The sequence below is a fragment of the Ammodytes marinus genome (genome assembly GCF_949987685.1).
Source record: "Ammodytes marinus genome assembly, chromosome: 23".
NCBI classification, from domain to species: domain Eukaryota; kingdom Metazoa; phylum Chordata; class Actinopteri; order Uranoscopiformes; family Ammodytidae; genus Ammodytes; species Ammodytes marinus.
Genome location: NC_137227.1, coordinates 371,392 through 396,029, shown reverse-complemented (window position 1 = coordinate 396,029; position 24,638 = coordinate 371,392). Strand labels below are relative to the sequence as shown.

Here is a 24,638-nt window from a genome sequence, read left to right as displayed (position 1 = left end):
TAGCATTAAAACAGCTTGAAGACGCACCCCTATCGCAAATACACATTAACAGCAATTCAGCAACATACCAAACACAATAACAACAGCAGTGTGTGCTCAGCTGCAAAAATAAAGGCAGACATCAGCCTACCTGAAAGTGAAAGTGCGCCGGGTCTGACGGAGGACAACACCGGTGCTTCGCTGTACTATATTGGAATTCCACACGGACACTGCCATCAAATTTGGGTTCATATTATCCTCCGGAACAGCACACAGTTGGGTGAGTTTCACTATGCTAACTGGCGCTACCTTGGCTAAAGTACAACCAACAGCTAAACAGATGCAAAATAGCCTACACATATTTGCAGAATGTATTGGAAGCCCAATGTCCTCACTCCACACGCCCACCTCGTCTTGTAGACCACCGGGCAATCTCAACGCTGATTGGCTATCGCGGCGCAGCGACGCCAAAAAGATAAATAATTTCATCTTCTGCGTCCGCCGCATATGTTCGCCGCGCCACAAATGGCAGCGCCTTCGATTCACGCGCTTCGATGAGGCGCTGCCACGCGCCGCACAAGCGCCCGACGCCGATTCTTGGGTGGACGCGCGCTAGTACATTGACTTTGTATGTAATCTCGCCGCGCGGCCAGTGCGGTGTGTTCGCAGCTTTAGAGTAGCCTACATTTATTTCTATGTTTTTTGATAAGCTGTTGCACTCTTAGTAAACCTAGGCCTACCTGTATTTTGATAAGCTGTTGCACTTAGAGTACATTTATTTCTATGTATTTTGATAAACTGTTGCACTTAGAGTACATTTATTTCTATGTATTTTGATAAGCGTTCAAGGTTTGAAGAGTTAACCTATTGTGTTTTCCTGAACTGATAAGATTTGTTAAACACGTAAACAACAGGCAGCCTATGTTAATCAAATAGGGATTTTTTTTGATAAGCTGGTGAACTCTATTTGATAAAATAAAGACGATATATGCACTCCTATGTCGTTGTAGTGTTTTACAGTATATGTAGCTATATATGTAGCTATTGATGATGCTATTGCTCATCAATTTTAGGCATTTTTTTCTGGCCCCTCATTTTGGATCATTTCCACCAACCGGCCCCCATTCAAAACTAATTGAATAGCCCTGGGTTAGGGGATAGGGCCTTCCAGGCAGCGCTTGCTAAGGTTAGGGGATAGGGCCTTCCAGGCAGCGCTTGCTAAGGTTAGGGGATAGGGCATTCCAGGCAGCGCTGCCTTTAAGGCTCCGTTGGGGGAACAAAACACCATTAGAAAGAGAGTTAGAAAAGCCAATGTGTGCGCTGGTGGGGCCCCATGTTGTCCAGAATGTGCCCTTTTAATTTTTTCGCCCCTGCCCTTCAAACAGTCTGAGTCCGCCACTGTTAACACATATAACTAATCAGCCTATCACACGGTAGAAACTCAATGCATTAAGGCATGTAGACCTGGACAGGACAACTTGTTGAAGTTAAAACCGAGCAACAGAATGGGGAAGAAAGGGGTTTTAAGTGACTTTGAACATAGCAATGTTGAGGGTCCCAGAAGGGCTGGTCTGTGTATTTCAGAAACTGCTGATCTACTGGGATTTTCACGCACAACCATCTCTAGAGTTTCCAGAGAATGGTCCGAAAAAGGAAAAATATCCAGTGAGCGGCAGTTGTGTGGACCACAATGCCTCGTTGAAGTCAGAGGTCAGTGGAGGATGGGCAGACTGGTTCGAGATGATAGAAAGGCAACAGTAACTCAAATAACCACTCGTTACAACCAAGGTATGCAGAATACCATCTCTGAACGCACAACACGTCCAACTTTGAAGCAGATGGGCTACAGCAACAGTAAACCCCACCGGATGCCACTCCTGTCAGCTAGGAACCTGAAACTGAGGCTACAATTCACACAGGATCACCAAAATTGGACAATAGTCACTTTTAATTACTGCGGGAACTCTTCGGTCTCGACTAGAGCTATCTGGCGGCGCTGGCCATGCCCAGTTTGAAAACGGAGCCGGTGAGTGTTGCCGGACGTGGGCACAGGGAGCAAAACTATAGGACAATGCACGTGCAGCCAGTGGAATTCCTGTGTAAGGCCACTGTTGGTTACTTTCATTATAGATTAATCTGAAGATTATTGTTCAATATTGTTGCCTTTAAATGTCCTGTTTAGTCCGAACCCCTTAAAATAGTCAGTTCACCTCCACAGGAGACAGAGAAAAAAGCACCATTTGGCATTTTTCTTCCAGAGAACTATGTGTATTTCTTAATTTATTGCGAAACCACTCTCTCTCTCTCTTTCTGCTATTTTTGAAACTTTATTTGTGTGTTGGAAGGAGAAAAATGGCTGCATCTATATAGCGCTTTTATCCAAAACACACCATAGGGACCCGGGGGACACTTTAATACATATGGCGCTTTTCCACCGCACATGTAGCTCGACTCGACTCAGTTCAACTTGGCTTGGTAGCAGCACGGGTCGTTTTCCACCGCAAATAGTACCTCCTGAACGTGGGCGGGGTTGTCGTAAGGGGCTGAAAGCCTACTCCGGAGCAAAGTAGCAAAGCAGAAATTACGAGCAGTTGTTGCACTATTAACTGAACCAACCGCCAAAAACACGGATGAAAAATGTTTAAGAAATACCCCCCTTGTATCTGTTTGCTAAAAGAAGTAGAAGAATATTGCTACGGGCCATTAAAAGGGATGGTTGTTGTCCCGATGTGTGAATCTGCCACACAGTCAGCTGTAGGGATGCGTCACGTACATCCCTATGCACGTAAACACGGGCATGATAAAGTTGACTGTTTAGTGCTTGTTTCAGGATACGTGTTTTCAAATGCAAGCCGTGTCTCAGCCTGAATATTTTATTGAGGTAATCAGTTCAGTCCGAGGCTTGTAATGTAATCGCTCGCTATCATGTCTGTCCCAGCTGGCTACTATCTATTTAGCCTAGCTGCTAGCTGCCCTACATGTCTCCTCTCGTATGTTAAAAGTAACTTCCCCAACAACCAACACTGGGTGAGCTTAGCGAATATATGGAAAAAAAATTTGGATCTGTGATGCAAATCAAATGAAAGAGAGCCAGAGTAGGCTGCACACTGCGTAAATACACTCAAAAGTCCCGGAGAGTTGGGGAGAATAAACAATAGAATGAAGCCGGTAGTCTCTGGCCAATCAGAAGCGTCGGCAGACGGCCGGCCACTGATTGGCCAGACAATAGTCTCTGGCCAATCAGTGGCCGGCCGTCTGCCGACGTCACCTTTTAGCATCGGCTCAGCTCGCTTGGAACCTAGAGTGAGGCGATACCAAAAAAGCAGCCGCTACCAGGTACCAGGTACCATGAAATTGCGGTGGAAAAGCCAAAAATGCGAGTTGAGTCGAGTCAAGTTGAGCTGATACCATGCGGTGGAAAAGCGCCATTAGTGTTTAACGCCAGCGATAAAGCCTTAAACAATTCTAAACCTTTCTTCTTGCTCCTTCGTCCCTCCATCAACAACTTTCTTTGTTTTCCACCACTTTGGATTTAGTCTTGGGAAAGATTTTCATTAAGTTCAAAAACATAAGCTGGGAAACGTCCACAAAAGGGTTTTTTAAAACAAATATATTGTAAAGATCCTGTTCACCTTATCCTCCTCTCGGACCATGTACTGGGCTACTTTGAATGAGCTGAGGTACTCATTCATGTTCTGGACGTCCGTGTCGTCTGTGGCGTCCCGGCTCCGGTCAAGCAGCCTCTCGATAGCGCTGCTGTCGTAGTGGATCACGCTGCCCTCGTCCTCCACTTTATCCCCCGAATTGTTCTTCATACCTGTCACGAGTGAGGAGTGGAGACAATTTGTACTGTAGGCAAAAATAAAAATGAATCTTTAGTGTGACAAAATAATTTCATGCAGGAGAATAAGCCGGCCAACTCTCTCTTAATAAAGTCAATCCCAAACCAATTTTGACCAAACATAAAATCTCTAAAACCGTACATGATCATAATTTACTGAAAATCCTAATTTTCCTTGACAAATTAATTTTGTCATTTAAAAAAAAACCTTCTCCTTCGCTCTTGAAGAGCTCTTCCGTTCCGAACTTGAGGATGTCATCCAGTTCCTGTTTGGACATGGAGCCGGCTTTGGATCCCAGGCCCGGCCGGACTACCAGGTGGGTCAGCATCATCTTCCTCTTGGCCACCTGGGTGATGCGCTCCTCCACAGTGGCACGCGTCACAAAGCGGTAGATCATCACCTTGTTGGCCTGCCCGATTCGGTGAGCTCGACTGAACGCCTAGGAAGAGAGGGACACACTCATGAAATAAAAAATGAAGCTCATGTAGGATTGATTTGTTTCCCTTTCCTCAGTGGCTGCTTGTTCTGCAGTTACCTGGATGTCGTTGTGAGGGTTCCAGTCAGAGTCGAAGATGACCACTGTGTCTGCTGTGGCCAGGTTGATGCCTAAACCTCCGGCTCTGGTGGAGAGCAAGAAACAAAACTGACAAGCGCCAGGAGCTGCAGACAGAGAGAACCACACAGCCATGTCAGCATCCTACTGATAGCAGTAACTTGTGTTGGCTTTTTGATGGTAATATGGTTTCACTTACAGGGCATACGGAAAGTATTCACAGCGCTTCACTTTTTCCGCATTTTGTTATGTTACAGCTGGATTAACTTTTTTTTCTTTCTCAAAATTCTACACATAATACCCCATAATCTTGTCCAACAACTGAATTTTTCCACAGGTGGACTCCAATTAAGCTGTAGAAACATCTCAAGGATAATCAGTGGAAACAGAATGGATCTGAGCTTCATTTCAAAGAATTTGCCATGTTTTGATTAGTTTCATACTTCACAGTTACATTTATTTGACTGTTGTATATTTGTGATTTCTATAACCTCAGTTTAGCTATTTCTACTAAATAAGCACTAAATAAATGAATACAAATAATATTAAATATATCTGGGTGTGCGATCACTTGTTTTTTCATTAAGACAGATTTTTCTGGCCTATACAGTTTAACCCATTGATGACGGCTGCTGCGCGATGCTACATTGTATCTCCTGCCGGCTGCTGCATAGCGCAGCATTGTTACTTTATCTAATTTTCATAACGTGCGCAGCATAGAATGCACCGTCATTGGTTCAAATACACACAAGGTGGGTTTTGTTGATTTTTTAAGACCACGTGACCACCCAAATGTTGTGTGGTTTGCCGAAAATCACGTCAATCAAAAAAAAAAAAAAAAATAATAAAGCAAATAAGCCAGCTGTGTCCGCGATAGTGTATTACAGAACAGTTAGTGGCGTTCGGAGCGCAGAATCTAGGCCTACTATAGACTACTGACGAAAATCACACAACACATTGCATTTACACTGTAAAAAGTAACCAGGATTTCACAATATTTGACTGTAAAATTTGACAATAAATTACAGTGAAAATCACTTTACAGGCTCTAACTGTATGTTCACAATATAATACTGTAATTTCAAATGTTACTGTTATTTACTGTGATATTTGCATTACAAGGATTTCACAACATGTTACTGTAATTTTCCACAGTTAAATACTGTATTCAGACCATTCCCTGTGAAAACACAGTAATTTACGTTAACGCACTGCATTGTGGGAGGTCCCGCGACTTTTAACTGTCACCGAGCCGTTAACTGCCATTCGGCGCCAAGTGAAGACAGAGGAAGAAGAAGCTTCAATGATAAGGTAAGTCCCTCTCAGTTTTAGCATTAATAGGTGGTTAATCTTAAACTATTGCGGTTAAATGTGTTAACAGTTAGTCTGAAAATAGAATGTGTAAATTTTTTCCACAATCTTTTAATTTTTTTTATGAAAATGTAAATGTTTCTAAAGCCTAAAATATGCTTTTATTCCAAATATTGTTGACTTGATATACTGTTGATTTTGAAAGGACGTGGACTGATTAATCCACATGTAAGCACACTCTTACGGAAAATATTGAACTTCGAATGGATATCAATGTAAAATGTGTCTTGTGTTTAGAAAAAAGTGTAAATGTGGTGTTTTTCCTCTTCAATTAATTAATCAACTAGCTAAACTGTGTCCCACTAATATGATGTCACTAGTTACTTTGTCATTTAGTTAAATAGTTCTTCTTTTTTATTTATTTAACCTGAACCATTTATAATTAACTTAATTATAATTAGATTAAGATGCAATGATATAAATTATAATAATTTATGTGATAGTCTGTTCATATTGGAGGCTATATTTATCCAATTTATTATCGATGGCAGATGACGTTGCAAGTGTGGGTCAAATAAATTCACTTTGTACTTATAACTATATCGAGGTGCATCTGAAACAAAATTCAATATCAATGAAAAATTCATTTTTTCTGTAAATGAATTCAAAAAGTGAAACTTAAATATATTCTATAAATTCATTACACATGAAGTGAAATTAATCTAGAATAAACATACTTTTCAATTCAATTCAATTCAATTCAAAAAAACTTTATTTGTCCCCAGGGGGCAATTGAAGGCACATAGAGCAGCAGCATTACAAAGGACAAGGCCATGTCCAAACATAAAACAAACAAAAACACAGCGTTGCTACCTGGCAGACAATACACACAAGCACAGGTGTCTACAAATACACAAATATATTTCAGAAGGTCGACATTTCTGTATTATAAATCCTTTTTCTGATTGGTTGTATGTAACATTCTAATATTTTGAGATAATGGATTTTTTATTCCATGATCAATCAATCATCCAAAAAAAAAGGCCTGACATATTTCACTTTGTGTAATGAATCTATGAAAGTTTCACTTTTTGAATGGACTTTCCATGATATTCATTTTTTTAGATGCACCTGCAGACTGCTCACTGTCAACTATTTTATCATAAAACAATGCAGGGACATCAAGAACAGTTGGCAGAGAATACATCTCCTGTATGAAATGAACTGACCCCTGATTTACGGTTTAAACTAGCAAGGCATTGTGGGAAAATAGGCCGTCTTTTCCATTTTTCCATCAGTAAATCTGTGTTCGATCCTTGGGTCTACTTCTGAAAGCTGTGGGCTGGCACTTAACAGAATTACACCTGGCTTGACAAAGCAGCCCCTTTACATCCTGGATTGGCGTTTATGCAACTAACTAATCCAAAGTGCCCAGGCTAGACTTTGTCAAGGCTGGCTTTATCAATCATCCTGGATATCTTAATTCCACTTTTATGCAATAGGCCCCTGGTGTAATTGCAGGGTTGGAGACAGGTGTGCTGGAGTCAGTTCCCAGCATTCACAGCTGCCATCAATCAACAATAATCTGCTCTTCATATACCCGGCCCTACCTTCCAGACACTGCCAGATTGTAAACTCTGTGACCCAGTCAGTAACTCTCCAGCCACCTAGACCTTTTGTAGTTCTGCCTGCATTTAGCTTGTTGCTAAATTCTGTTCTTTTTTGTCAGTCTCCCAGACTCCAGCCACCAGCTCCAGTCCTCGTCAGCCAGCTCTTCCCTGGACCCCTCCGCCTGCCTGCTCTTGCCTGCCTCTGCTCGTCTCCCCGGATTCTCCCCTTGGCACTTCCTCCTGGACCCCCATGCCTGTCAGCCCACTCCAGAGCCCGGCCCAAAACCTCAGATTCCTTCTAAAGAAACCCTCTTAAACTGGTACTGTCTCTGCGCCTGTGTCCTCCCTGTCCAGCCGTTACAGAAATAGCATACCACATGTCACAGTTACAGCTGCCATAGGTTTATTTGGGATCTCTGCCACTCAGACCTATGGGTTACCGTGCCCTGCCAAACCGAACTGCTACTCAGTGGAAAGGATGAATAACTGTTGTACATTTATAGTTGAAAGCATGGTTCATAAAGTTTGATTCAAAATGTTGTGTTTTCAAGGTTTGAAATGTGCTTGAAATTGTGAAACACACAAAAAGTTGAAAAAGTTAAATGTATTAATGTGTAAATAAATATTGAATTGAAAAAAATGCCTGTTTTCTTTGTTTTCCTTTTACTTTAGACGCATGTTTTTAAAGTTACAGTATATCGCTATATCACAGTAATTCCATGGGAAAGACAACAGTGAATTTACAGTAAATTACTGGCTACCTAATTGCATTACTTTCACAGTAAAAAAATTTAAATACAGCTATTAATTGTAATTTAAGTACCGCAAGGTACTGTAATAACACAGCTATATATTGCTATATTACAGTAATTCCATGGGAAAGACAACAGTGAATTTACTGTAAATTACTGGCTACCTAATTGCATTACTTTCACAGTAAAACATTTAAAATACAGCTATTAATTGTAATTTAAGTACCGCAAGGTACTGTAATAACACAGCTATATATTGCTATATCACAGTAATTCCATGGGAAAGATAACAGTGAATTTACAGTAAATTACTGGCTACCTAATTGCATTACTTTCACAGTAAAAATGTTAAAATACAGCTATTAATTGTAATTTAAGTACCGCAAGGTACTGTAATAACACAGCTATATATTGCTATATCACAGTAAGTCCATGGGCATGGTAACTGTGAAGATACTGTATGCAGTTGTATTTTTATTGTAATTTACTGTGATTTATTTACTGTAAATTACTGTGAACTATTTACTGTAAATTACTGTGAAAATATGTACAGGAAATTACTGTGACCATACCGTGAAATTAATGCAATTAGGTAGCCAGGAATTTACTGTAAATTTAAGGTATTTTTTTACAGTGTATTTATTAACAATATTTAACAATTTAGGCTATATTTTGCTGCTCCAACTCAAATTCAGCCCAGCCAGGCGATAGTTAAGTATCAGTTTTGTTTTCATCTCCGTGGTATACAGCCGTTTGGACCAGCTGATCCAAACGGCTGGGCCAAACTGGGAAGTTGGATTTATGGTGCCAGTGATAATTGAACTAAATAATAAAATAAAGCTATCTCCTCCATCCTATATCTGTCTATCTTTATCCGTACACTGCACACTCAGTCACTACTATCCATGCTAAAAGGAAGCAGGTTTATAACCTCATATAGCACATTATTTTTAAATATTTTATATTATTTATTCTTTTTTCCCCCCATCTAATTTTGACGATTTTTAGAAAAAAAAATTGGTTTGTAAGCGCTAAGGGAGCATGTTTAAATAAAACCTGTGAACCTTACCTTTTAAATTTATTTTATTTCATGTTTCTATTTGCTACACAGGCTAAGATATTAAGGTTTTGGAAGATGTTGACCATTCGTACTATTTTTTCAGAAAACCCTCAGGCACTAAGGACATGCATCCTAGATTGCCATAGTCATCAATGGGTTAAACTGTGTCTCTTGTAACACCGGTCATTTGCCTAAATCTGAAACTTTTTTTCAGCCAGAAAAGTTTAGGGATCTAAATGTATACGTGTTAAATATATAATTTTTTGTGACCAATTTTCTATTAGTTTTACATAAATTTTGCTGGTGACAAATGCCCCCCCCCCCCATGGCCTGAGTTCTTTGTTCTTTGTCCAACCAAATGATCAGTTTTTAAGTAGCTGCCTGTGTAAGTGTACATGTTACTTGGAACTCTAACTGTAAAGAGAAGTTTTGCCAGCGTCTCACCATTGAAGCGGTCAATGGCCTCTTGTCTCAGCGCCCCTGTGACGCCGCCGTCAATTCTCTCATACTTATAACCTTCATGGTCCAAGAAATCTTCTAGTAAGTCCAACATTTTAGTCATCTGTAACAAGAGAAATTTTTTTTTTTCATCTATCCCGGAATACCCTCGCACAGCTGAATGCCTGCTGCTGAGTGAACATGTGTGGAGGTGTGTCCATCTGTGTGTGTGTGTGTGTGTGTGTGTGTGTGTGTGTGGGTGTACCTGTGAGAAGACCAGTACCCGGTGTCCCTGATCTTTCAGTTTCCGCAGCATCTTCTGCAACAGCGTCAGTTTCCCAGAGGCCTTAGTGAGGGCCGACCCCTCGTAAGCACCGCTGGGAGTTTTTTGTGCTTCCTGCAAAAACAAACAAACACACACACACACACACACACACACACACACACACACACACACACACACACACACACACACACACACACACACACACACACACACACACACACACACACACACACACACACACACACACACACACACACACACACACACACACACACACACACATAAACCAATGCAAAAAGTTAAATACAAGCAAACAACAAACAATCTCTGCTTGATGATTATTTTACTCGCAGTGACTAATGAAAGGTTACATAGTATGTAATGTAAAGAAAATTCCAGAATCCCAGCTTTCATTTAAATGATAAGCAACTTCTTAAAAGTAAAACATATGACACAAAAGCACTACATAAACATCACCAAAAGGTGTCACTGCTCTGTGATTTGGGAGTAATTCTTAAGGAATGTGTGTGTGTGTGTGTGTGTGTGTGTGCGTGCGTGTGTGTGTGTTCTCACCATGGAGGCAACAGGGAAGAGGTAGGGGTGGTTGCAACACTTCTTTAGGTCCATCATGATGTTGAGCAGGGACACCTGGGTTCCACCGCCTTTGGAGTTCAAAGCGTCAAAGTTCTTCGTCAGGATCAGCTTGTAGTATTTCCTGTATTTAAAAATCGCAAAGACAAAAAAAGGAACGATACAAACAATAATGTAAACAATGCCCAAAAAGACTTACGCGCCCCACACACATCCTACCTCTACTGCGCGTCTACCTCGCGTCTGCGTCTGACTTTTTGTCACAGACTGTGAAATCAACGTAGAGCGAGCACACATCCAACCTCAGACGCACTGCTGAGGCGCGTCGGAGGCACGTCTGCAGCGACGCTCCCCTTCACCTCAGGAGGCTCGCCTATTTTTTTCTGAGAGCAGCGCGTCTCTCTCGCGTCTCTGTGCTTTAACTGATAGAGAAATACTCTGCTGACAGTCATACCAGCAGCATTCACTCTAGTTACACGTTTACCCGGTGTGTTTATTTCAAAATAAAACATCCCTCAGTCGTATACGCGAATAATCCCTTTATTTCACGATTTAATTGTGCAATCAAAATCCGAGGGATTTAAAACCTAATTTTCAATTAGTTCTGGCATTTCATTTTTGGATAAATGACACATATAGAGATCCAATATAGTGAAGAAATAAAAAAGATCATGATGAGCGCAACAGTTTTCCGTTGCTCTATCTGTGTCTACGGCCTTCTTCTTCCCCGACCACACCCCCCTCTCTCTCTCCCGTATAAATCAGTAAAGTGATTTTTGAAATACTCTGCTGAGAGTCATATTGACTTCATACTGGCAGCTTTCGCTGTAGTTTCACCATTTCCTGGTGTGTCCCCTTCAAAATAAAACTTCCAACAAGCAGCAGCAGCTGCTGAGACGTTGCATGTGTGTCCGAGAAAAGTCCGAGAGAGGCAGCAGTAAGGTAACGCGACGCGCTCCAGAGGTAGACGCAGGATGTGTGTGGGGCGCGTTACAGTATCTCACAAAAGTGAGTACACCCCTCACATTTCTTCAAATATTTCATTATATCTTTTCATGGGACATCACTGGAGAAATTACACTTTGATACAATGTAAAGTAGTCAGTGTACAGCTTGTCTAACAGTGTACATTTACTGTCCCCTCAAAATAACTAAACTCACAGCCATCAATGTCTAAAGTGCTGGCAACAAAAGTGAGTACACCCCTAAGTGAAAATGTCCAAATTGGGCCCAAAGTGTCACTATTTTGTGTTGCCACAAACACACCTCCAAGACCACCACTGCCTTGCTAAAGAAGCTGAGGGTAAAGGTGATGGACTGGCCAAGCATAAACCCTATTGAGCATCTGTGGGGCATCCTCAAACGGAAGCTGGAGTAGTGCAAGGTCTCTAATATCCACCAGCTCTGTGATGTCGTCATGAATGAGTGGAAGAGGATTCCAGTGGCAAACTGTGAAGCTCTGGTGAACTCGTGCCCATTTCTAGAAAACATCCTGAATTAATGGGAAATCTGTAAATTTGACTGATAAATCATTTTAGCTCGCTTAAAGGGGAGCAAATGTAAAAAGTGTCTCACATTACCCCGTTCTCCCCTACATTTGAAAGAAAAAGTTTCAAGTATCTTCACAGTGCCGTATTCACCAAGACTAGGTGAATACCTAGTATATGGCTTGTCCGTAATTGGGTTTAGTAGTAAAATTAATGTTAAAATTACTGTGTGGTAGATATAGATTCATAAGTAGTGGCAAAAAATAATACAATAAAAAATAAGGTTAGTTAAAAAAGATGTGTCACGAAATAAGCTCTACCACTTTCTCTAACCCAGTGGTTCTCAATTATTTTCTGTCATGCCCCCCCTAAGGGACAAAAATTGTCCCCTAAATTGAAATACTATTGAGAACCTGCTAATATTTATTTATTTATCTGTACAAAACCACTGTATGAGTTTCTGGCACGAGTATTCTGCATACAATCACCTTATTATAAAATTAGATGACAAAAATTAGCTGAGATAACTTCTGCAGCAAAAAAATTCAAAGTTCAGTTTATTAGCTCAATTTGTAACATTTAAACAAGACTGCTCAGTCTGTGTGAATCTCAGGACAGAGAAACAAGAGCAAATGATTCACTGAGGTTTGCATTTCATTCAAAACATTTTTCTTTCTTTCAAAGGTTTTTTTATTCAACAAACGATTTGCGAAGCAATTACATTACAATGATTAAGTTTTTTCCCCTTTTTTCTTCCCCCGAACACACCCGCCCATATCCCAACCCCACACGCAGCCACAAACAATCCTGCATCAAAAAATCAGCACAAAAAACAATACACAATGTTAAAAATGACATAAACGAAATACACGCTACAAGAAACAAAAATAAACAATCAATATGAAAAAAAAAAAAAAAAAACATAAAGAAATAAAATTAAATCAAATAAAAGAGGGGAGGAGGTAGCTACTCTTCTATTGTTGTTGTTGTTGTTGTTGTTGTTGTTGTTGTTGTTTTTTAAAATAATTTTGGAAGGGGCGCCAAATTCTGTCAAATTTATTCTCGGATCCCTGGGTAGTATAACGTATTTTCTCTAAATTCATACATGACATAATGTCTCTAATCCAATGTGAGTGGCACTCACTCACTTCTTCAATAGCTTCTAATTCATCTGACCCAGTGTCTCCAAATGATTTGTTCACACAAAATTCCTCAGATTTAGCCTCTTAATTTTCCTCTCAAAGTGCACCAGATTCATGCATTTCACTCAAAAAAGGTAAAAAAATCTCCCGGGGGGGCAAACCCCCGGACCCCCCTAGGAGGGTAAGGATCTCAGCTGGCTATTATTTTCGCACAGCTGCACAGTGGAGGCACTAGCGGAAAACACTGGGTGTGTGAATGGTATCTAACAAAGATCTATAGTTTCAGCAGCGCTACAATTGGAGAGGGGCCCCCAAATCATATTTCGCTTGGGGCCCCCTGAAGGCTTGGGCCGGCTCTGGTGAAATTAAACGTTCGCTCACATTCTGTGCATCTCCTTGGGGCTAAGCCCCCCCGTCCTTAAAACCTAGTGACGCCCCTGGTGAGTGGGAAGGAGGAGCAGGATCTTTCCACTTGAGTAAGATAACCCTACGAGCAAGTAATGCGGTGAAGGCCAGTACCTTCAGCTTCACTTTAGGCAAGCCCGGATTTGGAGCAATGCCAAAAATTGCAGTGAAAGGGTTCGGCTCAATTTGATGCTGAAGTACTTCAGAAATTGTTTGAAAAACTGATGTCCAGAACTCAGTCAAGGTGGGACACAACCAGTACATGAGAAAGAGTGATGCCGGTGCGCTCTTACAGCTATCACAGGTCGGGTCTACATCGGGGAACATACAAGCTAATTTAGTTTTAGATATGTGGATACGATGTACTACTTTAAATTGCACAAGAGCATGTCGGGCGCACATGGAGGTAGAGTGTATCCGATCCAGGACTGAATCCCACATGTGATCTGTGAAGGCAGAACCTAGGTCCTGCTCCCACAGGGTTCTTATAGCTGCTAATAAGGGGCTATGCAACTTCGAAATAAGGTTGAAAAACACAGAAATTGAGCCTTTTAATGTGGGGTTTACAGAAAGAAACAAATCGACATGATTGGCTGGCGGTTTATAAGGGAATTGGGGAATTAACTTCTGCGTAAAATGCCTGATTTGCAGAAATTGGAAAAAATTAGTCTTTTCGATACCAAAATGTTTTGTCAATTGAGAAAAACTAGCAAATAGATCATTAATGAATAAATCACCAATGCATTTTAAGCCTTTTTTATGCCAGATCTTGAATGCACCATCCACCGTCGAGGGAGTAAACAAATGATTAGCTGCAATTGGGCTGAAAAGTGAAAAATTCTGCATTCCAAAATTCTTCCTAAATTGGGTCCAAATTCGAATGGAGTGCTTAATCACGGGACTACTGTTGGGAATAGCCGAAGAGAGTGGAAGTGCGGCGCTTAAGAGGGCAGATAGAGACAATGGGCTAATAGCGCTGGACTCCATTGTTACCCAGACTGGGGCTGAGTCGTCAAGGTGAAAATGCACCCAATACACTAAAGAACGGATATTAGCAGCCCAGTAATAGTATTGGAAATTAGGGAGGGCCATTCCACCTGTTTGTTTGGGTCTTTGAAGAAAAGCTTTCCGTAACCGAGGGTGTTTACCATTCCAAATATAATTTATCATTAAAGAATCAAGGGCCTGAAAAAAGGATTTGGGGAGAAAGATGGGGAGACATTGGAATAGATATAGGAACTTTGGGAGTAATGTAATTTTAATTGAGTTTATTCTACCTATGAGAGAGAAAGCCAGAGGAGACCACTTCGATAATATTTGCTTCGCCTGATCCAATAATTTGAGGAAGTTCGATTTAAATAGGTTTTTAAAATTTCTGGTAAAACATACCCCAAGGTAACTCAGATGATCTGTCACCACTTTGAGTGGGAGAGCTGTATAATCAAGTTTAAGAGCTTCTTTATTAATCGGAAAGAGTTCGCTCTTACTCAAGTTAAGTTTATAGCCAGAAAACTGACTAAAGACCTCCAACACAGAAAGTGCCTCCGGTAAAGAGATGGCTGGCTTGACGACAAACAAAAGTAAGTCATCGGCGTATAATGATACCTTATGTTCAATTCCTCCTCTCCATGTCCCCTGAATCTGTTTGTTACCGCGAATGGCAATCGCAAGTGGTTCGATTGCAATAGCAAAAAGGAGCGGGCTCAAAGGACAACCCTGCCGGGTCCCTCGGTGCAGATCAAAACTACTTGAGTAACGGCTGTTTGTTAATACTGAGGCAGAAGGGCATGCATATAATAATTTAACCCAAAAAGTGAAAACAGGACCCAAACCGAATTCTTCAAGGGTGAAAAACAAATAATTCCATTTTACTCTATCAAATGCTTTTTCAGCATCCATATAGAAGCGAGGCATTCTGATTCAATATTTCTGGGGGAATATAAAATGTTCATTAGCCGGCGGATATTATAAAATGATTGGCGTCCCTTTATAAACCCAGTTTGGGTCGGGGGATATGATAGAGGGGAGAACATCCTCCAATCTGTGGGCGAGAATTTTAGCAAGTATCTTCACATCTGTATTTAATAGTGAAATTGGTCGGTATGATGCACAATCTAGAGGATCTTTATCCTTTTTTAACAACAGGGAAATACAGGCCTGATAGAACGAAGGCGGGAGTTTACCTGAGTCAAATGAGTCTGAGAATACTGAACATAAAAAAGGCGACAATTCGGCTGAAAATGTCTTAAAAAAGTCAGATGGAAGTCCGTCTGGACCAGTAGATTTGCCTGATTGCACAGATGTTATTGCTGCAATAATTTCCTTCTGAGTAATAGGTGCCTCAAGGCTATGTCTCAGGTCTTGAGAAAGGGAAGGCATGTTTAGGTTACTGAAAAAGGTTTCCATCACCGTTACGTCTACTGTACAATCAGAACTATACAAATTTGAATAGAATGTTTTGAACTTTTCGTTTATCAATTTCTGATCTGATGTTGTACACCCACTGTCTGTCCGTATTCCAGGGATGAGTTGCTTCGCTCTAAATCCGCGCAGTTGATTGGCCAGGAGTTTACCAATCTTGTCACCATGCTCGTAAAAAGTACTTCTGCTCCTAAGCAACTGGTCAGCAACTTGACGAGAGGAAAGAAGGTTGAATTCTGTCTGAAGTTTTTAACTTTCTTTGTAAAGTTCAGATGAAGGTGAATTAGCATATTGTCTGTCTATGTTCAGAATCTGATCAGCAATTTCAGTTTGTTTCTGTTTTGTACACTGATTTTTGTATGCTGCAAATGATATAATTTCACCTCTCAAATAGGCTTTCAGGGCTTCCCAAATTGTTGCATTGGACACATCTGGTGTTTTATTTATACTCAAAAAAGTTTTAATATGTGTAGAGATGTGTGAAAGAAAACTCTCATCTGTGAGCAACAATGGATCCAGTCTCCACTGCCTTCTTGTATACTCAACGTCAGAGAAAGCCAGTTGAAGGAGCAGAGGAGCGTGATCTGAGATCACAATACTTTCATAACTGCATGACTTTAGGTCTGACATCAATGAATTATCAACAAAAAAATAATCAATTCGGGTGTAAGTATGGTGGACATGTGAAAAGAATGAATATTCTCTTCCTGTGGGGTATAAAAACCTGTATGGATCAGAGAGGCTATAATCAGCAAGAAATGATTTGATATAACCTGCAAATCTGCTAAGAGTGGCAGGTTTGGGGGAAGAGCAATCTAAGACTGGATCTAGATAACAATTAAAATCCCCACCAAGAATAAGAGAATGGGAATTGAGATCAGGGAGTTGAGAAAAAAATCTCTTAAAGAATTCTACATCATCGACGTTAGGCGCGTAGACGTTGGCCAAGATGACTGACTTATTGTGAAGTTTGCCTGAGACAATAATAAAACGTCCATTTTTATCTGATATAATGTTTGAGGACTCAAAAGGAATATTACTATCAATAAGGATAGCTGTGCCCCTTGCCTTACCCCTGAAATTAGAATGAAAAAATTGTCCACGCCAGCATTTACTTAATCGTCCATGGTCAGAGTCAAGTAAGTGGGTTTCTTGAAGGAAAACCATTCCAGCCCTGAGCCGTTTTAGGTGGGTTAAGACCTTACCCCTTTTCACTTGGTGATTTAGCCCCTTGACATTCCAACTAATTAAATTAAGATTGCCCTTCATCTAGCTCAGTTATAGTGAGAATAAAAAGAGTTGCTCCGATAAGAAAAAGAGTAGCAAAATACAGAGGGAAAGAAAAACACACAAAAAAAGGAAAACACAGCAGGTGATGGCTTATCAGCTAAACCCTCAATTAACACCAACCCATCCCACCCCGAACCCACCCCATATATTGCTCTAAACAGCAAACCCCAAAAGACCCTTACTAGTCTCACAACGAACATTCCAAGCCTTAACTTCCTGACCTGTGCTAGCTTCCCACATAGGTCTTGTACATTTCACCCCATAACAGCCTAGTAACACTATGAACAATCCAGCAAACTGTCAAAATTACAACACACTAAACAAAAATACCATGCTCACCCAGCAGATTCAAAATACAAAAAAAAGAACAAGGCGTGAGTTAGACAAGCTGTCCAAAAGGCAAAAAAGAAAAAGAAAATAAAAAAAGAAAGAACAGACACGCTAATCCAGCCGTTTTAAAATAGAGATACAAATAAAATAAAAAAGCGAGTGAGCTAGACAATACGTCAAAATGACAAGCAACAAAAATGTCACGCTCACCCAGCTGATTTACTCATTTTTAAAAAAGGGAGAAAAAATGCGTGTAGTACCATCAGTCTGAGAGTTTGGCTGGGGTTTATGAAAAGAGCATTTGTCCAAATTTGTATACTCACAGCAGGCAATCATATTTACTACGGACTCGCACCCAATGTAGAGATGTAGTTAGATGCTTCAGAGACGGACCGCAACCACCTTCTCTCGCCGCTCTGGAGAGTAATGCGAAGCTTCGCAGGGAATAGGAGAGAGGGACGGAGACTGCGCTGATAAAGCTCAGCCATGGCCCCCCTGTATTCAGCCCGCTGCTTCACGACCTCCGCGCTGTAATCCTCGTAGAACCGGAGCTTGTGGCCGTGGTATTCCAGCTCGCCCTGTTTACGTGCCTCTCTCATGATCAAGTCTTTAATCTGGTATCGGTGGAGGCGGATGATGACGGGTCGCGGTCTCTCACGCGGGCCCGGTTTGGGTGCCAGAGTGCGGTGAGCTCTGTCCAGTTCCGGGGGAGAAGGGAGAACTTGATCACAAAAAACCTCGACGAGGAGCTCGGAGAAAAAGGCGGTGGGGCGTGCACCCTCAAGTGACTCTGGTAAGCCCACAATACGAACGTTCTGTCTCCAGCTTCTCCCTTCCAAATCCGATAGTTTAGATTTCAGCGACTTGTTGTCTTCCTGCAGTGAAGAGCACGTAGCCTCAAGTTGCTCCAGGCGTCCGCAAACAGTTTCTGCATTCTCCTCGAGATCCGTTATACGTTTCCCATGGCCTGAGACCACGGCCTGGATGTTGTCTAGTTTAGTGACCATTCTGTCGAACGATGACTTGAACTCCGCGGCTATGGCTACTCTATGCTGCTCAAGCAGGTCCGGAATGGAAGCCATTGAGCTAGCACCAACGTCAGTGCTAGCCACGCTGTCCGAGGACATATCTGACTCTGCTGAATCTCTTTTTGCTCCTTTCTTTCCTCTGGGCATTTTTCCAAATCAGTGCTAGTGTTACCGGCAATACAAGCACAAAAAAATCGATGAAAATAGGGTTTAATCAGTTAAGTCCAAAATAGTCAGTGGGAGCTAGAGACCGAACGCACCTACTCCATGCTCTGCAACCCGGAAGCCATTCAAAAAAAATTTAAACTGTAAACATAGTTAAGGTGGTGTTTTTTATTATTATAGGCCAATAGGCCTTCTGTGATGCGATAACCAATAATTCATTAATGTTATTATTAGTCTACTTGCTTGATTTCTTTTTAAATAGCCTACAGAGACACTTGGAGACACATGTGGACATTTATTTACTGCAAATCGCGGCCTTTCGCGCGGATATGACCATACACAAGCACACATGCGCTTGCTAGCACAAAAAATAAAAAAATAAATAAAAACTATTTTTGTTTTTTGGTCAGTTGGAAATCAAGGCAGCACGCCAACTCACGGCGCCCCCCCCCCCCCCCCCCCCTTTATATTTTGCTCTGTGTGTCTGCTTTGTCCTCAAGCTTAGGACAGGCAAACATTTAATGACTCTCATCCACGTATCTCTGTCACTGTGAGGCTGTAGCGTGTGTGAGAGAGAAACCAAAGACCCGCTCTGACACACGCACGCTGCCAGTCACACAGCGACTTAACTTATAACTGTTGCTCTAATTAAAACACTTTATTTAGGCCTACCAATAAAACATGCATTAGTCCAGTTTTTAACAGCAGGGGTGTCTTTGGTAATTATTCTAATAGGCCTAAAAGTAAGACACTGCACAACACTAGCGTGGCAGTCAATGTGTGAAATAAAATAATTTGCTGGTTCACACACGGTTTTATCTCTCGCTCGACATATGACATGTAATTCCATAACAATATACACGGTGCCTAATTCAGACAGTGCAGTGTCGTCGACCCACTCTGTCTGGTGCAGATTAATTTTGAAAGGTAGACCTCCAATGAGGGCTGAATAATATGATGTAAAGACTTTTCTGACCTGTCGCTGGATTTAGTCTTCCTCTTACTCAGTCACCACTCACTAACGCACTCACTCAGCGACATTCACATGTCTAGACTGCAGAGTGAAGCCAGCCAAAAATAACTACATCCACACTTCTCCCCTAAAACCCCCTCCTGTGTCGTACTTCTGCATGGGGCTGAGCTCCACTCTGACAATCAGCTCGGTCTTGGAGGGCATGTTCTTGAAGACGTCTGCCTTCAGCCTACGCAGCATGTGAGGCCCCAGCAGGTCATGGAGCTTCTTGATCTGGTCCTCCTTGGAGATGTCGGCGAACTCCTCCAGGAAGCCCTCAAGGTTACTGCATGGAGAGATGGAAGGGGGAAGGACTGGTAACACTGAATTCTTAAGGTTCGCCCACACCAAACGAGTAGCTCGCGATAGAGGCATAAAAAATCGGCATTTTTACATAGGAAACCATTGGTTTAGGCGCGTAGAGGCGTTTCGAGCGTTTCAGGCGTTAAAGCGGCGCGTTTCTGGCGTTTCATGTGATTTGATGCTCCTACGTGTGTAACGCCTCATTGCTTGAAGTTGAAAATATTTAACTTTTTACACCTATATGCGTCACTCTTAGCCGCGATAGCTAATCAGCTTGGAGAATGAGCCAACGTCACGGACATCGGCACGGTCGGAGTACAGTATACACAGAGGCTGAGAAACATAGAGGAGAAAAATGTCTTTGTGGGCAGCCGGTGCTGTATGACAGCCACTCTGGGTTCTACAAGACATGGGGAAAATGACCCAGGAGAATGTAATTCCTGGTTAATTCAGTGAATATGTGCAGCTTTAATAAACCAAGTTAGCGCCTGAGAGCATTATTAAACTTACCATATTATGAACATAATGGCCAAGTACGGGGAACTTTCACCGGTGTTTGCACCGGTGTTTATCTGCGTCAGCCCCTGTCACAGCCAGGTAGGGGAATGAAGGCTACTTGCCCTTATTTTGTACCGCTGTGTACACAATGCTGCTGTATGTGTTTGGTATGTTGCTGCCTCGCTTTTAATTGTGTACATTTCCAAGCGGCGTGAATATACAATGCTGTTTTAATGCTATAGGTTATTTGTGCTGTTCAGTTGCTGTTTATTTGTCATTTGGCACAGTTGTTGGCTGTGTTGTTGTTGTTTGTGTGCGGACATGCACACTGTTGTGTCAGGTCTGATCTCAGCCATGGTTGATTAAGGGAAATAAAATAGTGAGAGGGAAGCTGGAGGCGTAGATGCGTTAGATGCGATTAACCATTTTTGACACAAAATGATCAAGTGACGCATTAGGGCCGTTAGAAGCGATGGCCATCGTGTGCTACGCGTTTGGTGTGGGCGCACCTTTAGTTCAAGCAGACATAAACTGACTCCATTAATTATATATCACAGAAAAATTAAAGAAGTTATACACTGTATTTTATGTAAAGAAAATAAACATTATCACTATTTTGGCCAATGACAAACATTTGTTGCAAGTGACTGTTAAAAGGTTCACCAAAAAAAAAGAAAATATCAGTGTGTGTGTGCATGTGTGAAGTCCTACTTAAAGCGGTTGGGTGTGAGGAAGTTGAGCAGGTGAAACAGCTCCTCAAGGTTGTTCTGCAGAGGAGTTCCCGTCAGAAGCAGCTTGTGGTCGATCTTATAGTCGTTAAGACGCCTGAAAAACTGATAAGACGAGAAAAGTTAAACTTCCTATTAAACGTCTGAAATAATTTAATATACATGATTAACAATATTAATATATTCCTCATTGGTTGTTAGGGAAAAAATATTGTAGGTTATTTTAAAAGAGTAGGCGTTATTACTCAGTTTGTCCACCAGAGAGCACTGGTAAATTTGACTACAATGTTCTATATGCCCGGGGGGTTTTGTGTTTTTGATATTAACATCATATTATGCAAATGTAAGTTATCATACAACAAAATAAATATAATGTTTTGGTCTAGATAGTTAATAGCCTAATAATTGAATCAGATCATCTGGGAGGTAATCCGAGGTTAACTGATCACGTCACGTTCAAGTCCATGGCATGCACAGTGTGTATTGAGTTTATTTAAAAACATTTGGAAATGGGGCTGCCTTCAGTTGCCCATGCACTGTGTATAGTCTATAGCCTATTTCAGCCTCATCTGTGGAAATAAAGATAGCTGGACAAGAGTTCTTCTGCTTCGTTCCTCTCACTGCATTTAAATGCATTCACTATATTACAGAGAAATAGGTCTCGTTAAAGAAAGCTGAAATTTGTTCTCTGAGGGAGGGCTCACTCTCTCACACTTTGAAAACACCTGTTCTATATTAAATCATCATTGGGATTATAGTGGGATTTTTCTAATTCCAATACCTTCCCCAAAAATACATAAGCAATGGGCTTGGAGTTATACTGCAGAAAAGGAAGATTGATAGACAAACACACACACACACACACACACACACACACACACACACACACACACACACACACACACACACACACACACACACACACACACACACACACACACACACACACACACACACACACACACACACACACACGGCTTTCCCTGGCTCAGAATGGGCCTTTAGGGGGTCAGTACGCGGACAACTTTTTTGGGGTCGCGACTATGTGCAACCGTAAAGGCAAAACGTTTGTGGATTTTAAGAGGGGCGAGGGGTTAGAAGAGGGGAGTTTCTGTCCAGCTAAAGAGCATTTCAGTCAGTCTGTCAATTACTGCGTTACCGTGGAGCTCACTGACTCTGATAACATCACAATAAAGAACCTGTAGATATGAAGTCAAAATGTTACTACTGATTGATTACCTGTTTAATAATGTAATTGTTTATAATTGATCCAAACCATGGAAATTGCAAGGTTGGGCTGCTCGATTATGAAAAAATCCTGATCATGATTATTTTGATAGACATTGTGTAGGGGAGAACGGGGTTATATGTCACACGGCTTGGTTGTCACAATCATTATATCTTGGAACCAGAAGGCGCTGTCTGTTAAATTTTGGTATGTAAATATCCAGAATTGGGATCAGAGGTCACCTACATAGTCTTCCTTGGAGTTAAACTGCTGAATTTGAGGTGAGAGGACTGTTTGTGTTTTTCATGTCAAATTGAAAATATTTAGCTCCTCTGTATTTTTGTTCTAGGCTTTTACACAATGGGTTTATAACAAAACACTTGTTACCCTAAAAAAGTGTGAAGGGTAAGCTATAGTTTAGATTGTTGTTAGCAAGCTAATTAGTTGTCAGATGGTTGTTGGCCTTGATGCTAGCAAGAAATTCCAGTTGGGGTTGGTTGTCACATTTTTTGGGGGGTTGGTTGTCACATGTTATTTAAAAGGTTCAGCCAGGAAAGGAACCCAATAACAAAAGAAAATGTCAAGCTGTATCTTCACTGACACCCCAGAGAAGAAGAGAATAGAGCAGGAAAAGGCAGCTAGCATGCAAAAGAGAAAAAGGGCAACAAAATCAAAACGACCCAGTGCATCCCAAACTAGACCAGTTGCCAAGGCTACTGCACCCCAGTGCACTCCACACCAGCTGGGGAAGAAGAAACAGAAGAGAAAGAGACAGGAGGAGGAATCTTCATCAGATGAAGAGGATAGTTTGTGAATTGGTTTGTATGGAAACGTTCTCCAGCACCCGTTCAGGGAAGGTAAGGGAGAAGTGTTGTATGTGCAACCAGTGGGCACACACGCTCTGCTTAGTTAGAGTGAGCAGACCCTACATTTGCCGTCACTGTAAAGCCTTGTTTCCACCGAGTAGAGCGGGTCGGATCGGAGCGGTTCAGTCCGGGTAGTTTGGCTTTTCATTTGCCAAAAGTTGGGTAGGGTACGGTTTAAGCGCACCTAACCGCTCTGAGCCGCTCCAAATCTCAGTACTCCTCCGTAGGGGTACTAGCCGCCTGAAATGGTGCCTAAAAAGCGGAGCGACACACTGCCGTCATTTGATTGGTCGAAATAATTATTTCCGCCATGTGTAGTCATCTCGGCAAGAGTGAAGATAGTCTTGTGTTTTGGTGAAAATGTGAGCACAGCTCTGTTTATTGTGTGGTGTTTTTCCTCGTCAATAAATTAATCAGTTGGTTACACTGTGTCCCACAGTCACGTAGCTGCCGCAGCCAGCACTGTTCGCTCACTGTCTCTATGAGTTGCGCCGAGCCGTCTCTGTGTGTTTACACCATAGATAGTAGTAAATACACGCTCACAACAACACGGGGGGAATAAATAGCCTAAAGAAGCGGCTGGTTTGAATCATTTCCGCCGTTTGTAGTCACCTCGGCTAGAGTGAAGAGAGTTTTGGCAGTTGCACCGAGCCGTCTCTGTGCTCACAACACGGGGGGAATAAATAAAGAAGCGGCTGGTTTGAACAAGCAAAAACAAGAGACCGCTGGCTTGACCACAGTTGTTCCACAGCCCGATAGTTTGACCCACATTCTGGCGGCGGCTATCGCAGTCCAGCCTAAACCCCGCCCTACCAGTAAGGGTAGGGTCGGCGGTGGAAACAACACAGAGATTCTTAAAAGTGAGCTGTCCCGCTCTGAGCCGCTCCGATCCGACCCGCTCTACTCGGTGGAAACGAGGCATTTCTCAGATAGTGAATGTGTGTAGCCTAGTTGAGTAGGCTATTATTGTTAGACCTATTTGTTTTGTTCTTTATGTTGTTACATACAGTAGGTTGGTCTTAATATGGATTTCCATTTTGTTTATTCCTTGCTCATTTTGTGTTAAGATGCATGTTATGTAGGCCTATTTTTCAACTTGACAATGAAATTAAACTTTCAAATGTAGTTCTGCTTTCTTGCCTTCTTTTGAAGATGTTTCCCATAAAGATAACATTGTGACAAACAACCCCATAGTGTGTGACAACCGACCCCTTGATGGGGTCGGTTGTCACAATGTGTTAGAGTGTCTTTGATGGTAAATTTCTTCTTTATTAAAAAAAAGTTAGAAAAAGTGAGGGGTTCACATTTCAAGC

General features: G+C 41.6%; 1 protein-coding gene across 7 annotated transcripts in view; it reads right to left on the bottom strand.

Moving 5' to 3' along the window:
* Window positions 1-24,638, bottom strand: part of chd3 (chromodomain helicase DNA binding protein 3) — a 173,982-nt gene that overhangs the window by 98,176 nt on the left and 51,168 nt on the right. For all 7 annotated transcript variants that reach the window (XM_080052084.1, XM_080052085.1, XM_080052087.1 and 4 more), the window contains 8 exons: window positions 21,215-21,336; window positions 19,815-19,988; window positions 10,405-10,546; window positions 9,811-9,942; window positions 9,552-9,669; window positions 4,357-4,481; window positions 4,029-4,260; window positions 3,612-3,796 (listed from right to left, as the gene is read on the bottom strand). In XM_080052084.1, coding sequence (XP_079908210.1) covers window positions 3,612-3,796; window positions 4,029-4,260; window positions 4,357-4,481; window positions 9,552-9,669; window positions 9,811-9,942; window positions 10,405-10,546; window positions 19,815-19,988; window positions 21,215-21,336 — 1,230 coding nt within the window. The remainder of the gene's footprint in view (window positions 1-3,611; window positions 3,797-4,028; window positions 4,261-4,356; window positions 4,482-9,551; window positions 9,670-9,810; window positions 9,943-10,404; window positions 10,547-19,814; window positions 19,989-21,214; window positions 21,337-24,638) is intronic.